This window comes from Amblyomma maculatum, chromosome 8 (genome assembly GCF_055883805.1).
Source record: "Amblyomma maculatum isolate TAMU_Amacu chromosome 8, ASM5588380v1, whole genome shotgun sequence".
NCBI lineage: Eukaryota > Metazoa > Arthropoda > Arachnida > Ixodida > Ixodidae > Amblyomma > Amblyomma maculatum.
In genome coordinates this window covers 94,634,206-94,649,579 of record NC_139351.1, presented here as the reverse complement: position 1 = coordinate 94,649,579, position 15,374 = coordinate 94,634,206, and the positions used below count along the sequence as shown (strand labels likewise).

The window sequence follows — 15,374 nt, the reverse complement described above, 5'->3', positions numbered from 1 at the left end:
AAAAACCCCTGGTGGTCAAAATTTCCGGAGCCCTCCACTACAGTGCCTCTCATAGACTTAATCGTTTTGGGATGTTAAAACCCACAAACCAAACTATACAGCCATCACAATGCATGTTAACTTTTGGACCTGAACAAAGGTATTGAGGTTTCATTAAACGAAACCACTCAAAAACATGCGCATCACTAAAGCCCAACTGTCATGCGTGCCAGTCATAACAGTGGCCAATAACAGGACAAGGAATGGTATGCAAGCACTACCTGTGATGAGTGTGTGAAACATCACAAGTACCATGCATGAGCTGCCTGTCGCATGCTCTCTGGCTAGTAAAGGTATGGTTAGTGCTTGTCAAGGGACTGTGTCAGAGACTGCCTGCAACTTCTGCAACAGTGAATGTGTGGCTGTCACCTCCAAGAAGTGGAAGTCTGTCTTTCAAGGAAAGGTTAGCCACTGGCAGAGAGACTAGAGCATCCACTACAAGAGCGGCCAAGCTCTTGCAACATCTCAAACCTTTATCTGCAATAGGAGGACAGGTGCAGGAACTCTTTGTTAGAAAAGCAATGAGCCTTTGGTGCAAATAAGGAAGGGTGCACACTGATTATGACCACTCCATGGCCAGCCAACATCTGAAGAGTGGTGAGCTGGCAGCCAAAGCTTACTTTGCAACTGCCTTGTATGGCGTTGTAGATGTCACTGGCTGCAAAAGCTGTGCACCACCAAGAACTCAAAAATGCCAGGATGCATGCAAACATACCACAACAATGGGCATCGGCAAGTGAATGCAAAAGGGCTTCCTCTCCACTCATGCTTCCTTATTTTCTTGCTGACATCAGTGACAAAAACTTTCTAGAATGTTGATTTCGACCTTAACAAGCAAAAAGCCATGGAGGGTGGGTGGGTTTGCCCCTCCCGAAAAGCCATGGCTACAACTGGCAGTCTAAAACAAGCTCAGTCCATTGCCTCAAATCTGCAGATGTGCAGATTTCTGTTCAGGTTGGTAGCTTAGCAGTTCTCGAGAGGCAGCACAGAGCAACTTTCAGAAGAGGATGAGAGAAAAGGCATGACATTACAACGCTAATTTCAACTGATCATTTCTGAAAGACTGCAGCATATACGGCAGACACTGTCTGATAGCATGTGCTTCATGCTGTAATTTTAACCAAATGAACCATTCCGGCTCTTTGAAAAGCAATACTTGGAGTACAGAAGGAAGTGAGTATAGCTGGTGGCACTGCTCGAGCCTCGGTTTGAGGCCCAAGGGTCGGGTGTCCACTGAGAACAGTGAAACCTATTGCACCTTTCCTTTCTTTTTAACCTCCATCCATTGGACCAAAATCGACCTACACACAAATTCTTGGCCATTCTGGGTTGATGCCTGTTTTAGAAAAAAGCGGATGGCCACCGTACCTTTTGGAAGATTGCAGTCCTCCTGCTTTTATTTCAGTTGGCTAACAAAGGCAAAACAAGTATTTAATGTTGTCTACATATGTTGTATGCACATCACACATACGCATTATAAATATATATATGCCCCGCTGGGGTGGCGCAGTGGTTACGGCACTCGACTACTGTTCCCAAGGGTGCGGGGTTGAATCTCGGCCTCGGCTGGCTGCTTTTCGATGGAGGTGGAAAGCAAGACGCCCGTGTGCTGTGCGATGTCGGTGCACGTTAAAGAACCCCAGGTGGTGAAAATTTCCGGAGTCTTCCACTACGGCGTCTCGCATAGCCTGAGCCGCCTCGGGACGCTAAATCCCACAAACCAAACCAATATACTATATATAACTTTTGGGAATCGGCTACCCCACAGATTTTCTGCATGCAGATGCATGACCAAATGTGTGTCCATACCAATGCAGATGTGTGAAACAGCTTTACCAAGAAATTATATACCCATTTGAGAAGTTCCTGCTCTTGCAGATAGCCCAAAGGTTAACTTTCGCTGACCTGCTACTTAAGGTGCAGAACCTAACTGGTGTAAGGAAGAACTTCCCAGTTGAAAACTGTACACTTCTCCACCAAGCCCATTTTCAATGCATGTTTCCTCCTTTTAATTCACCTTCTCCAGATTATTTCTTGGATGAAAAAAAGTGTCATTCTTTCAATTATCATTCATGCCACAATGATGGTTAGTATACATAAAGAGAAGTTTTTGTAACCAAGCTCACATAAAAGGAAAACAAATAGAAATTGTCGACCCATACTTGAGTTAATGGCATTATGGAGGTCCATGGGAATGAATAGTATTTAGTTCTGTGATTTGCACGCCTGGACCAATCCTGTTGTGCAAAATAATTAAATTTGTGACAATTTAAATTAAAACATTTGAGAAATTGATTCTTGTAATTGTAGGTAGCTTAATTCAGCACACACCATGCTACAATTTTATGCAATTCAACTTGACTGAAATGTGGCCACCACAGTTAGGATTCAAATGTGTATACCTTGGAGTTAGTACAGCAAATCCCCGCTACAGTAAATTCAGATGTAGTACAGTGAAAGTGAAGTACCAGTTCATTTTCCATAGACGACCATACATTTTACCCCCTTTATAATAAGGACATTTTGGGTAAAAATCAGCTATAGTGAAGTCTGTCTGGCTATGACGATGACTTCCCACGAAATGACATCGCCACTCGTACAAACGCAATCCTGCACAATAGCTCCAAGGATTTTGAGGCAACATAGCTAATCTTTTGCGAAATACCCAATGCACACTCTTTCCTGATTACTTGGATGCAATGATTTTACAATGTTGGTGTAACCACTGCACACCTTATATAATCAAGTTGAACATTCCAGTAATACACACATCAGCTTGTCAGGTCTCAATGACTTCAAAAGATAATGTGCTTTTAAAAAGTGTCCATTTCGTTTATAGTCCTTCCATTCTCACTCATTTTTCCCTTTCTCACCAGACAAATGATTTCTGAAAGCATGACAAAGGTTTTCAATTTTATTGCAGGCGACAAGACACTACAATGAGTACAAACAAACAGCATGCATACAACACTTTCTTAGAGCAAAGGTAATAAAATGCACTCGTCAATCAATCAATCTTCTGCCAAAGTTGGCAACACAGCTTCTCACTGCACTGCACTCACTTTTCAGAAAGCACATCACATGGGTCTTAGCAGCCACAGCTGCTCAACATGAAACAATTACAGGAATCTTTGTCTCAATGCAAAAACAATGAAGACCTGAGAGGGCTAGATTTGTGAGTGTAGACAAGTCCTCAAAGTAAATATGGACGCTCCTGTTCCAGTAAGGTATTTCTAGAAAGTGTTCCAAATGAGATTACTACACTAAGCATAAATTTTAGAGCACTACTTCGAGAATATAAAAACTTGAAACGTAAGCTACATTGTAAGAACACTGCAGCTGAAGAGAGGTCAGAGATACTGGGCACACACAGGTAAAAGGAGAACAAGCCTTTTACGTTCAAAAGGGAGACCAATTTCAATAAACTCAAACACGAGGATCGGTAAGGTACGGTGTTGTTTTCATATTTACATATATACAAGAAACCAACTATACTTGCAGCCTAAAACTAGAATAATTGACACTGGCGATTAGTATGATACTCAGAAATACAAAATTTGAACGCTGCCTGCTATGTCTCAGTAAGCATTGACTTCTTTTTCTTAAGCGGCGTGAGCAGGAGGCATGCCTCCGTTCTGTCAGTGGCACAGTCCCATAGTCCATAGTGCGTGCAATCGAGGAGTTTCACCAGAAGCCAATTGAAGTAATTTTCTGAAGACAAATTTCAGTGTGATTTGCGCAGCTTCCACGTCAGGAACGAAAGCTAGCAGCAAATAGGAAAAAGTATTATGAAAACAAATGAGTGCAATTAAATGTGCTAGTTATCAATGCATCTGTGGTGCAATGTATTATATTATCCAGTGCAAAAAGTGATAGAAAACCCACTTTTTTTTTCTTTCGCTTTTTTTGCACTACTCTGCAGGATATTTTTCTGACAATGCAACAAAATTTGGGGGTTCAGGCACTTAAGCTTCGCTTTTAAGAGCAAGAAGCGATAGCATTTAAGGAGTTTTCATGGTCTCTTCGCTGCTATCCATCAAACTCTCTGTGACGTCAATGTTAAGTATGGCCCAAGGGTGAGCAGACCCTTGCATCCTAGTTTGGTCAGTGGAAATTGTGAAAGGGAGGCACCCTGGGAAGCCCTACAGCTGGCCACCCATTACGCATATGGTGATGACGCTCAAACCAGGAATGGCACCTAAGAGTAACGCTCTAATACAACCCGATTCTCTACATTACAGCATTAGCATGAAAGGCGACTAGAGGAACAATGACTACTTAGTTCTGGTACGTCTAGTAATAGGGTTGTCGCGTCATTAATACAAGAAATTGTGAAGCACTGCCAAAAGCACGTGCACTCAGAATGCGCCTGTTTGAAGAAAAGTTCAGCCCTATGTAGTTTTTCAATGCTTTGGCAATCAGGAAGGCTCTAGTTCACACCACATTTACACAAGTTTGCAAATTTAGGTACAGTCAAACCCACTTGCAAGAATACAGAAGTGCACAGTAAACATCGTTGTTATAACCAATAATATGAATAACCAAGTTAATGGCAAATGAAACTAGTTTACAATTGGGTGCCCAACTACTGCACATACCAGAGTGGGGGCCTTTAGCAAATGTTAAGTCCCGAAGAACCCTATTATTTGTTTGTAAGGCCTCCTATGCAACGGTAGGTTTACAGCTCATCGTTGCAGTCAGTGTAGTTACAGCTGAGAAGATCACCTCATCGGTGAAACCTTTCTTTTTTCCGACTGCATCGCAAACGTGCAAGAATTCATGTCTCAACATGTCGCCATCATTACTCTATGTGTGGGAGCTTTTTTCCAGAAGCAATTCCTTCTGGGAAATCCGATAAGCTTTCAGGGCCAAGGGGAACAGACGGTGAAGAGGAAATATAAAACCATACTCACAATGTGCATGTACCTCTGCGACTAACAGTTACAAATAGCACATGTGACCTATACTCTAAAAACACCCACAGAAACAATAATCGACAGCTCCAACAAACGAGGCTTTGAAAAGCCTCAGTCTTTTGTCCTCTCCTGTGCTGCCACAGTATGTAAACATCCATAGCAGGCATAGCATTTATGTGCATAGTGATTAGAGGTCTTCACTTCCACAGCATTAGGTCGCTCTATCAATAATTTCTGACAGATCCTGGTATGTGTGCTTTCGCATTTTGAGCATGGTTTGGCTTATGTGGTTGTAGCATTTTTGTGCTCAAGACTGGCTCTCCTTATTCTCACAGCCAGTAATGTGCTATGACAGCACTGTCATAAGCAATTGATTTTACCATAGAAAATATTCACAAGCTGCTGGTGAGCTATAGTACATTGTTATATACAATATATTGCTCTAAGCGGCATTGTTATAAGAGGGTTTGGCAGTATCATGCTGAAATTCTTGTTCACACAAAAAATCATGCTGTGTCTGCCATAATTCCAATATATACGACACATGTTAAGCTTATCAGGGCAACTCTTTCAAAAAAAAAAAAAAAGTTTTTGCGCAAAGACCTTGTCAACATGGGAAAAACTGGTAAATGCAACCAGTGACATAACATATTGAGAAGGAATGCTTGCTATCACAAAAGTTGGAGTAAGACACCAAAGCTTCAAGAAATAATGTGCTTTTCCCTTTTGTGGGCTATCAAATCGCTCCTCTCTCGGAATGCCTCTCCACAAAAGTGACAACCGAAAGGCTTAGTGCCTTTGTGAGTTTGCATATGCTTCTTGAAGTTGGAAGGGGATGCAAATGTCATGGGGCACAGCTGGCAGTGGTATGGCCTTTCACCAGTGTGGGTGCGGCGGTGTAAAGTCTTGTGGCTGCTGGTCAAAAAACGTTTGCTGCAGATTTCACACCTGTATGGTCGATTGCCCGTGTGGATACGGCAATGCCTATCCAGGCTGTCCTGAGCTGCAAAGCTCTTCCCGCAAAGTTGGCACTTGTATGGACGGTCACTGGAGTGGCTACGGAGATGTCCCTTCAAGTGGTGTATTTGTTTAAACCTTTTAGAGCAAAAATTGCACTCGTGTGGACGTTCACCAGTGTGGGTGCGCATATGAACCTCCAGTTTCCTTTCTCCTTTGCAGACTTTGCTGCAATGGCTGCACTGATACTTCTTAGACAAACTGGAGTCAGCAGTCGTAGTACAGCTGCCTGTCCCAACTTGTGAAGGTTCTGTAGGATCCATGCCACTCTCGTGATGTGTGGTGGCCGTGCCTGCACCAAGAAATGGAGAACAGTGTCAATAAAATGTGGTATACAACATGTCACAGCCTATTACCTGCTATAGAAATTAGTAATTGTACAGGGTGCTGCCCCTCAACTAGATAGGCAGCTAAAAACCCTGCGACTGGGAGTTGTTTGAAGCGCTCTAATAAGGAGAACACAGTCTGGCTGTCAATGTTAGGCACGCCCTGCGGCAGTGTCAATGCTGTCGCAGGGCGTGCCTAGGGCCCCTAGTACATTACATGAGGTCAAGAGTGGTCAGTGTGGATGCGTGATGAAGCACATGGTTTCCAACACAAACTACACCCCTCCTGCCAGCAAGTGCAAGGGCGGCATCTTAATAAACCAACCATGAGGTTTAATCCTCCAGCCAGCGCTCTCGTCCGCTACGCCAATTCTTGTCATGCCAGCCAGCTTATTACATGCAACTAATTTGCATAAATGTCATAACCGTGGCACTCAGCAGCTGTCATGACATTGGAAGAAAATTTGCAGCAACCAGACACTACGCTTGCTTTGTCAACCACATCGCAGTCAGGTCTTTCGTTGCCCCAGCCAGATTGGCTTAACTCCAAAAATGCTGGTTCATGGTCAGCATGTTTAAGTCAATTCAACGACTATGTGTTCCCTTCAGGCCTTCACCAAGTGCAGGGAGATGTTTAAGTTCACTTTGCTGTACTATTGCATGGGCCCGGGAGCTTGTCCGCTTCTTGCGACTTTTGGTCAAGGCACCTCTCTGAACAACTACTTGATCCAACTGTTCTCATTTCATATTTAGAAAGTCTCTACAGGTTATCCCTTGATGGTCATCTCCTCCAAGATGAAAATATCTTCAGTCGTGGAAGTGCATGAAGGAAACTTATTACAACCTTAGTTCAGCTGGAATCAGCTGTGTGCCAAATTGGAATATTTCATTTAACCTGAACCAGATGTCAATTAAGCAACTAATTCCTCCCTCTCTTCTTCTCCCTGTGCCTCTGCTGAGAACAGGGGGAAAAAAGGCGTCGGAGCAGAGCGGATTCCAACTGAGGAATTTCTCGTGGGAAGCAGGTACGAAGCCCATAGCTATCGCCAACGCCAATCATCCTGCATTCCTGCGTACAGAATGCAACACTCTCTCGTACTCTTCACTGCACGTCGCCGCCTACATCAACTTCCATCTGTGCAGAAAAGCTTTTGCCTGTGCTACTCGATCAATATAACTATGTTAAAGTCGCACTATTTTTGTTGTTCCTGCTGTCTTGCACCCAGGCCCAGGACGTCGGGAGTATTGTGGTGTCATTACGAAGAGCATTCTCGTGCTATAAATATGCTAAAAACATTGCAGTGTCAATTTCCAGATGAGCTGGACATCACCTCCTTCACGTCTTATACGCATCCTGCATCAAAAAATGCGTGCCCCACTTTTAAATTGCATCTGCAAAATAAAAGAACTGATAATTAAAATATCTAAGGCATAAATCGCTGCCGAAATAGCCGTTTGGTCGCAAGCTTTCTTTTGCGATGCCTTTGGTCTCACACTATGCTACCCAGCCTCCTACGCCAGAGCGATACTTCAATACTCTCACAACTGCTTGCAGGATGGTACTGGGTTGCTAGACGATCGCGGCAGCTCCTAGCAAATGCCTGCTGCCTATAGACTTTTGAATCGGGCGAGGAGGATGTTGAAACGCCTTCTTTCTGGGCTATTTGTAACACGATCTGCCGAAGTTTGTTACAACCGGTTCTGCTGCCACTTCCACTATACTGACTTAAGGCGCACACAACAGCCCACCGAGCAATATGACGACGTCTAGGGAACCCTAATTGCAAAGGTCTATAGTGCCCAATGTTCTAGAGCACTATAACGCCAGCTCTCACGCACGGATCAGCGGACGTCACGACTTATTAGGGTCACTGCGTTCTGCTCTATGGCCGTCCTAAAACATCACCATCACTGTAACTCAATACAAAGCATTTGGTATCAGGTTTTTCTCATTTTTGTCTTATTTTCCTTCCTGTACTGTTCTGGAACTAAGTGAATTCTTGCTATGGTGCCTACTTTCGTTACAAAGGGAGACGATGCATACAAGCCTCAGCAGACAATCTTGCTTAATATCGTTTAGTTCAGCTGGTGTTGCCATGTTTGCGAGTGTTATTTCGTCGGTGCACAACATTTTTCTGGTGCGTGTCCTATTTTTTGTGCATTTATATTGGACAGTGATTACTCATCTGAAGGCCACAGCACAAGAATGTCCAGGTAGAGCGGCTTTGCAAAGAACAGGAAAGCTTTGCATCAATGTGCCTTGTCATTAGCAATCGAAAGGAAAGTTGCTTTTTTGTGAAGAAAATTCACTGTAGTTTATTAAAAAACAATTAAATATAAACGCTTCTGGAAGATAAGTATGCATTTCGTAAGGTATGCCAATAACAGCAAAGTTTTACTGCGAGACATTCGATCAATTGGCTTAATTTTTGCAACTTTCCATGCCAAATTAAATTTACGAATATTTGTTTCTTAGCTCTCACAGAGCTTGATTCTTGCACTGATGCAATATCTTTTATTTCCAAAATAATCTCACAACTTATGGTTCAGTCAGGTGTCAGCAATGCTAGAATGCATGGTGACCAAGGCGCAATAGCTTTTTCTGCCAAAAGCAAGCTAGAAAAAGAATCTGTCAGAATGACACAATATGCCTAATGACTGTAAACAAATAATGAGTGCAGACAGAATACATACAACACTTTCTTAAAGCAAAGACTTGTAAATCAGCCAATGTCCTATAAAAGTTGACAAAGTGGAAGACATACTCCACAACTTCTCACTGTATTGCACTCATTTTCCTGCATTCACATGAAATGACTGTTAGCAGCCACAAAAAACTGTGAAATCTTGACAGGGCAAGTTATGTGAGTGTAGGAAAGCACTCAAAGTAAATATGGGCACTCCTCTGCTGGTAAGGCATTTCTAAAAGCTGTTCCAAATGAGATGATTACGCTAAGCATTAAGATGCATGCTGGAATAACAGTATCACTGCTGAGAGCCTCGTCCTCACAAAAAATCATGCTGTGTGCCACAATTCCAATGTCAATGACGCACGCAAAGCTTAGTAGGCCATTCTCCTTTTGGAGAAAAAGCCTTGCACTTTGAGGGCATATGCCCAAGTAAGTTTCTCGTGCAAAGCTTTGTTGACGTGGGACAAACTGATAAATGCAACCACTGTCATAACACTGAGGAAGAATGCTTGCCATTGAAAGAAGTTCTCATAAGACACCAAAGCTTCATGAAATTATGTTGATATCATTTTTGTGGGCTCTTAAATCACTCCTCTCTAGGAACGCCTCATCACAGAAGTTACACTTGTATGGTTTTACACCTTTGTGAGTTTGAAAGTGCCTCTGGAGGCAATTGCAATTGCCATGGGGCACAGCTGGATGCGATGTGGATGCGATGGTGTACAATCAGGCTGCTATTCAGAAAATCTGTTGCAAATGTCACATCGGTATGGACGACTACCCCTGCGGGTGCAACAATGCTTATTCAGGTTGCTCCGATGTGGAAAGCTGTTCCCGCAAAAGCAGCACTTGTATGGAAGTCACCGGTGTGGGTACAAATATGTGCATTTAAGTGGCCTTTTCGTATTACCTTATTACAACAAAGTTATCACTAGTGTGGACATTCACCAGTATGAATGCGGACGTGAGTCACCAGTTCCCATTTTCTTTTGAAGGCTTTCCTGAAATGGCTGCACAGATGCTGCTTCTGCCATGAATCAGTATCAGCAGTAGTAGCACAACTGCCTGTCCCAACCCGGGAATGTTCAACAGGTGCAACATTATACTTGTGATGCGTAGTGGCCACGCCTAGATCATAAAATTGAGAATATTGTCAATAAATGAACAAATACCACAGCTATAACAACATTTTACTGCCAAGTTCCCTTGATCAATCTCAAAAGGAATAATGTTTTGAAACGAGACTTTGCACACAAAGGCAGTGTTTCTAAGTGACGTTTAACGGAATAATGCTTGCAATATATGGGTGTGTTAAGAACGGTAACCGAGGTCCCATGACCTCTTTTTTTTATATATATTAGGTGGACAAATGTCTGGACAGAAAAGAATAAACTTTAGTTTTGCAAGGTATGGCATAATTTGTTTTTCTTACACAGAAGTTCAAACTGCACATCATTTTACCACCTCATGCCTTCAATGAAAAGAACAAGCTTAAAAGTGTGTGTACCTCTTCCTTCTGTCAGGCATTGCATTTGTCGAACCGCAGTCTGTGTGCTTTGGGACAGCATCTTCATGGTGGACTGTGATGGCTTTGACACCACCTTGCAGTAACACATGGTGTGTTTGGTGGCCATAAGCATGATGCACTGTGTGGCTGCATTCTCTCCTCCTGCAGAAGAAAATTTCACACATTTACAAGGATGACATTAAGGAGAATGACAAATAAGAGCTCAGAACAGAAAGGAATTTTCGTACACTAGATGATAACCAGCACTAATGGGTGTCAACATCATGAGCAAAATATGGCCTGCACGAGTAGGAGACCATTTGTTTACACACTCAACATTCTGGTCACAAGTTGCAGGGGTAACAAACATATCCTGCAATGGTGGCTTCAGAAAATAACTGGTGCATGAGTTGCACTGGGTTATAAAACACACCTCAGTAAGTTATCAAAAAAGCACTCAGTGTCCATTTGTTGAAGACCGCAGCAAGAATAACTGCCAACAGTTGCTGTCATGTATATTCCAAACACTCATGAGCTGGCCAACGAGCCTTCTATTATATTATTGACAATCTTTGCTGCCAGCTTTCAATTAAATTTTTAGTTCCAGGCCTGTCATTGCCTATAATGAATGGCTGCAAAATCTGTGAAACATTGAGAAAATCAGCCGAGACAAACATCACCCAACAAAGCTGCCCTTAAGAAATCCCAGACAGATAATATGTACAAAAAAAAAACATGTGACAGGTTAAGTTGGTCCAGAGCTATGAAGAACAAATACAGTTAAAACTTGATTTATTGAAGTTGAGAGGAGCCGCGAAATATTTTGTTAGATCGTTAAATCGAGGAAGGCATTTCTCGGTCGCTTATTCTGATAAAGTCGATTATTATATGGTGTCGTGACATCTGGAAGATACCGCAGCATCATATTTGCAAAGCGCTGAAAATGAAATCGTTTTGAAAGAACCTAACAGCCAACATAAACGAAGGTCCAGGGAAGCTGTACTGTTACATCATTTTTAAATGCAATATCAACTTGTCCATTATGCTATGTTGCTACGATGAAATTGCAGCCCGCACAACCACCATCAACGATAGCGCGTATGAAAAGAAGAAATGAAAATTTTATGTCGGCAAGAAAGGTCTCAGGGGACTAAACTTCTTTCCCAGCAAAGGCGTTGCTGATCTTTGCTTGCTTTCGGTTTGTAAGCAACATCTGCTGGGATTTTTTGTTTGTTTTTTTTCTCATGTGTTCCGGCAAACTTTCGCAGCAGATTAAGGGCAACCATAGTTTGTCCCGGTGTTGGCATGCGGCACCGCTGCCGACACCACGTCGACGAGCCAGCTTTCTACCCCTGGCAAAATCTCGTGAATTAACATAAATGTAATTCGCATTTCATACCGCGCAGTTTGGCAAAAGCAAGATGTAGTTGTTGCACAATGTTACCATTGGCTCGCAGTCAATACATTATTGAGCATTTTGAACAAAAAAAAAACCACATAGAGACTTTTTCACCTTCATATTTCAGCAAAAGTTTTATTAAATTGGGATGGATAGTGAAATTGGCTTCGTTATTTTGAGTTACTCAAAGCAATGGACCATATGAGCGTCTGAGGGGGAATCGAGATATCTTCATTAAATTGAGACTTTCGTTAAATCGGGTTTTGTTAAATCGAGTTCTGACTATAGTCAAATTTGTAGACCGAAATTGGATTAAATACAGACAACCCAAAACAAAAGAATGCAGAACAACACAATCACTGAATGCCTGGGAAGCGTAAAAAGACAAAGTTTGGAAATGGACAAGAATCGCACCAAATGCATGTTTGATAATCCAAAGGGATAGAGAAAAAGAATTAAACGAGCCTTTAAGGGTATGACGCGATAGCACAGGTGACCACCTGGCATATAAAGCCCCGCTTTAATCAAGCCGTATAATTGCGCCTGCATGACTTAAGTGCAGCGTGCATGACTCAGCATCAGAGTATTGGAAGGTAATTTCTTATTCCACCTTCCAACGAGCAACCCGAATTGGTAGCTTCTCCCAAATTTCTGTCGTGGTCTCAGACTATCAAAGAATCAGTGTTTGGCAGTGTTTGGTTATTCCAACTGCTGCCTACCACCTGCCAGAGCCATGGCAATGAATTTTCGCTCACAACATCGACACCAACACTGATGCCAGATGTTCCGAGAAACAGGAATTTTTGCGTTAAAAGCTCAATATATAAAATAATTCGCAGAAAGCATACAATGACTAACAATGAAGAAAGGCAGTAATAAATTCATTATTATTAAAATTATTACATGTATAATGGTCTGCCCTCTTTTTTTTTTTTTTTTTTTTTTTTTCTGGCTTCACCAATCTGAGTCCTCTTGGGTCTTTGCACTAAACCCGGACCAATCTTTCTGGTCTTGAGAAACTGCCTCCATACTTCTTGGTTCCCGTTCTCTAGCACATACTCAACCGCACGCAACCTAAATTTTGCACTGCAGCTCCTTCGCTTCGCAAGTATTGTCATGTTGAATGGGAAGAATACAAAACGCATACAGAATAAGCCACATCAAAGTAAATGCCACAAGAACTGATGTTGAAATCAAAACTCGCAATAACATGGCTAGACTGGGTGTGGCCGAAAGTGGTTTCACCCATAGTATATGTTTAAAGAGAGAACTCTTGTTCTTGCCACTTTTGCACACCTTCTGGCACTTGCACGTGTTCTGATGCTAGCCTTCCCCTCTCAGCCCTTTTGGAATGGTAGAGAACAAGTAGAGGCGCTTGTGACAGCTTAGATGCATGCAGCTGGCAACCCTCCTCCTCTGACTGGTAAGTAAGGACAGTAAGGAGCGCAACCACAGCAAGAGCTATTGCAGCCTACCTGAAACTATGCCTGGCGTGGCACGCCTACCTACTGCCAGTGTGTGACCGAAGGAGGCCAGCATATATACTGAACGATTACGAAAAACAATTTGCCAGCATCTTAATCCTCATCAAATGGTTCACTTTTACTATAACCCTGACACATACAAACGACCCCAACCAATGTAAACTACACACGGGGTAGCCTCCCCCTTATGTATATGCATAAGGATTTCACTCTTCTGTCTCGAGGTTAAAAAATGAAGAAAAGGTGGCAGCAGCCATCCCCGCATAGCTCGGTACTGCTACTCCACAACCTCAAGCTGGCTTTCCTTCCCTCCCTACCATGTACTTAAAGCTGCAAACCGGCCTACTCCCTGTGACCGCTGCAGGAGCCAAGCCAGCTCCGAAACATCGCCACTTATTCAAAATTAAAATGCCCGGTTGCACATAACTCAAAGTTTACTATAATCTTTGCAAGGCATCATTAAAAACTATTCAGTATTTGTGTTCTTCTGCATAATACGCTGAACTCGACAAAAGCAACATGCCTTGACATCCAAGTGACCATTGTAGGTACCGGCGCTGCTAGGGTCTCCATTCCCACTGGCGATTAAAATGTTCATGCAAACCATTTCTTGAAACTGAGTAAATAGTTTGCTTATTGAGACGTTAGTTACAACCGGTTCTGCTGCCACTTCCACTATACTGACTTAAGGCGCACACAACAGCCCACCGAGCAATATGACGACGTCTAGGGAACCCTAATTGCAATGGTCTATAGTGCCCAATGTTCTAGAGCACTATAACACCAGCTCTCACGCACGGATCAGTGGACGTCACGACTTATTAGGGTCACTGCGTTCTGCTCTATGGCCATCCTAAAACATCACCATCACTGTAACTCAATACAAAGCATTTGGTATCAGGTCTTTCTCATTTTTGTCTTATTTTCCTTCCTGTACTGTTCTGGAACTAAGTGAATTCTTGCTACGGTGCCTACTTTCGTTACAAAGGGGGAAAACGCATACAAGCCTCAGCAGACAATCTTGCTTAATATCGTTTAGTTCAGCTGGTGTTGCCATGTTCGCGAGTGTTATTTCGTCGGTGCACAACATTTTTCTGGTGCGTGTCCTATTTTTTGTGCATTCATATTGGACAGTGATTACTCATCTGAAGGCCACAGCACAAGAATGTCCAGGTAGAGCGGCTTTGCAAAGAACAGGAAAGCTTTGCATCAATGTGCCTTGTCATTAGCAATCAAAAGGAAAGTTGCTTTTTTGTGAAGAAAATTCACTGTAGTTTATTAAAAAAAATTAAATATAAACGCTTCTGGAAGAGAAGTATGCATTTCGTAAGGTATGCCGATAACAGCAAAGTTTTAGTGCGAGACATTCGATCAACAGGCTTGATTTTTGCAACTTTCCATGCCAAATTAAAATTACGAATATTTGTTTCTTAGCTCTCACAGAGCTTGATTCTTCACTGATGCAATATCTTTTATTTCCAACATAATCTCACAACTTATGGTTCAGTCAGATGCCAGCAATGCTAGAATGCATGGTGACCAAGGCGCAATAACTTTTTCTGCCAAAAGCAAGCTAGAAAAAGCATCTGTCAGAATGACATAATATGCCTAATGACTGTAAACAAATAATGAGTGAAAACAGAATGCATACAACACTTTCTTAAGGCGAAGACTTGTAAATCAGCCAATGTCCTATAAAAGTTGACAAAGTGGAAGACATACTCCACAACTTCTCACTGTATTGCACTCATCTTTCTGCATTCACATGAAATGACTGTTAGCAGCCACTAAAAACTGTGAAATCTTGACAGGGCAAGTTATGTGAGTGTAGGAAAGCATTCAAAGTAAATATGGGCACTCCTCTGCTGGTAAGGCATTTCTAAAAGCTGTTCCAAATGAGATGACTACGCTAAGCATTAAGATGCATGCTGGAATAACAGTATCACTGCTGAAAGCCTTGTCCTCACAAAAAATCATGCTGTGTGCCACAATTCCA

General features: G+C 42.4%; 1 protein-coding gene across 8 annotated transcripts in view; it reads right to left on the bottom strand.

The window, feature by feature from the left end:
* Positions 1-15,374, bottom strand: part of LOC146181856 (uncharacterized) — a 38,052-nt gene that overhangs the window by 11,014 nt on the left and 11,664 nt on the right. For 5 of the 8 annotated variants that reach the window (XR_014700297.1, XR_014700295.1, XR_014700294.1 and 2 more), the window contains exon 5: positions 10,496-10,657. Coding sequence is in view for 4 of the 8 variants with exons in the window: in XM_084576868.1 (XP_084432994.1) it covers positions 10,496-10,657 (162 nt within the window). In the remaining 4 variants the exon portion in view is untranslated. Of the gene's footprint in view, positions 1-5,529; positions 6,265-10,495; positions 10,658-15,374 lie in introns of those variants that run through there. The other 3 variants (XM_084576867.1, XM_084576866.1, XM_084576869.1) reach the window with 2 other exon arrangements.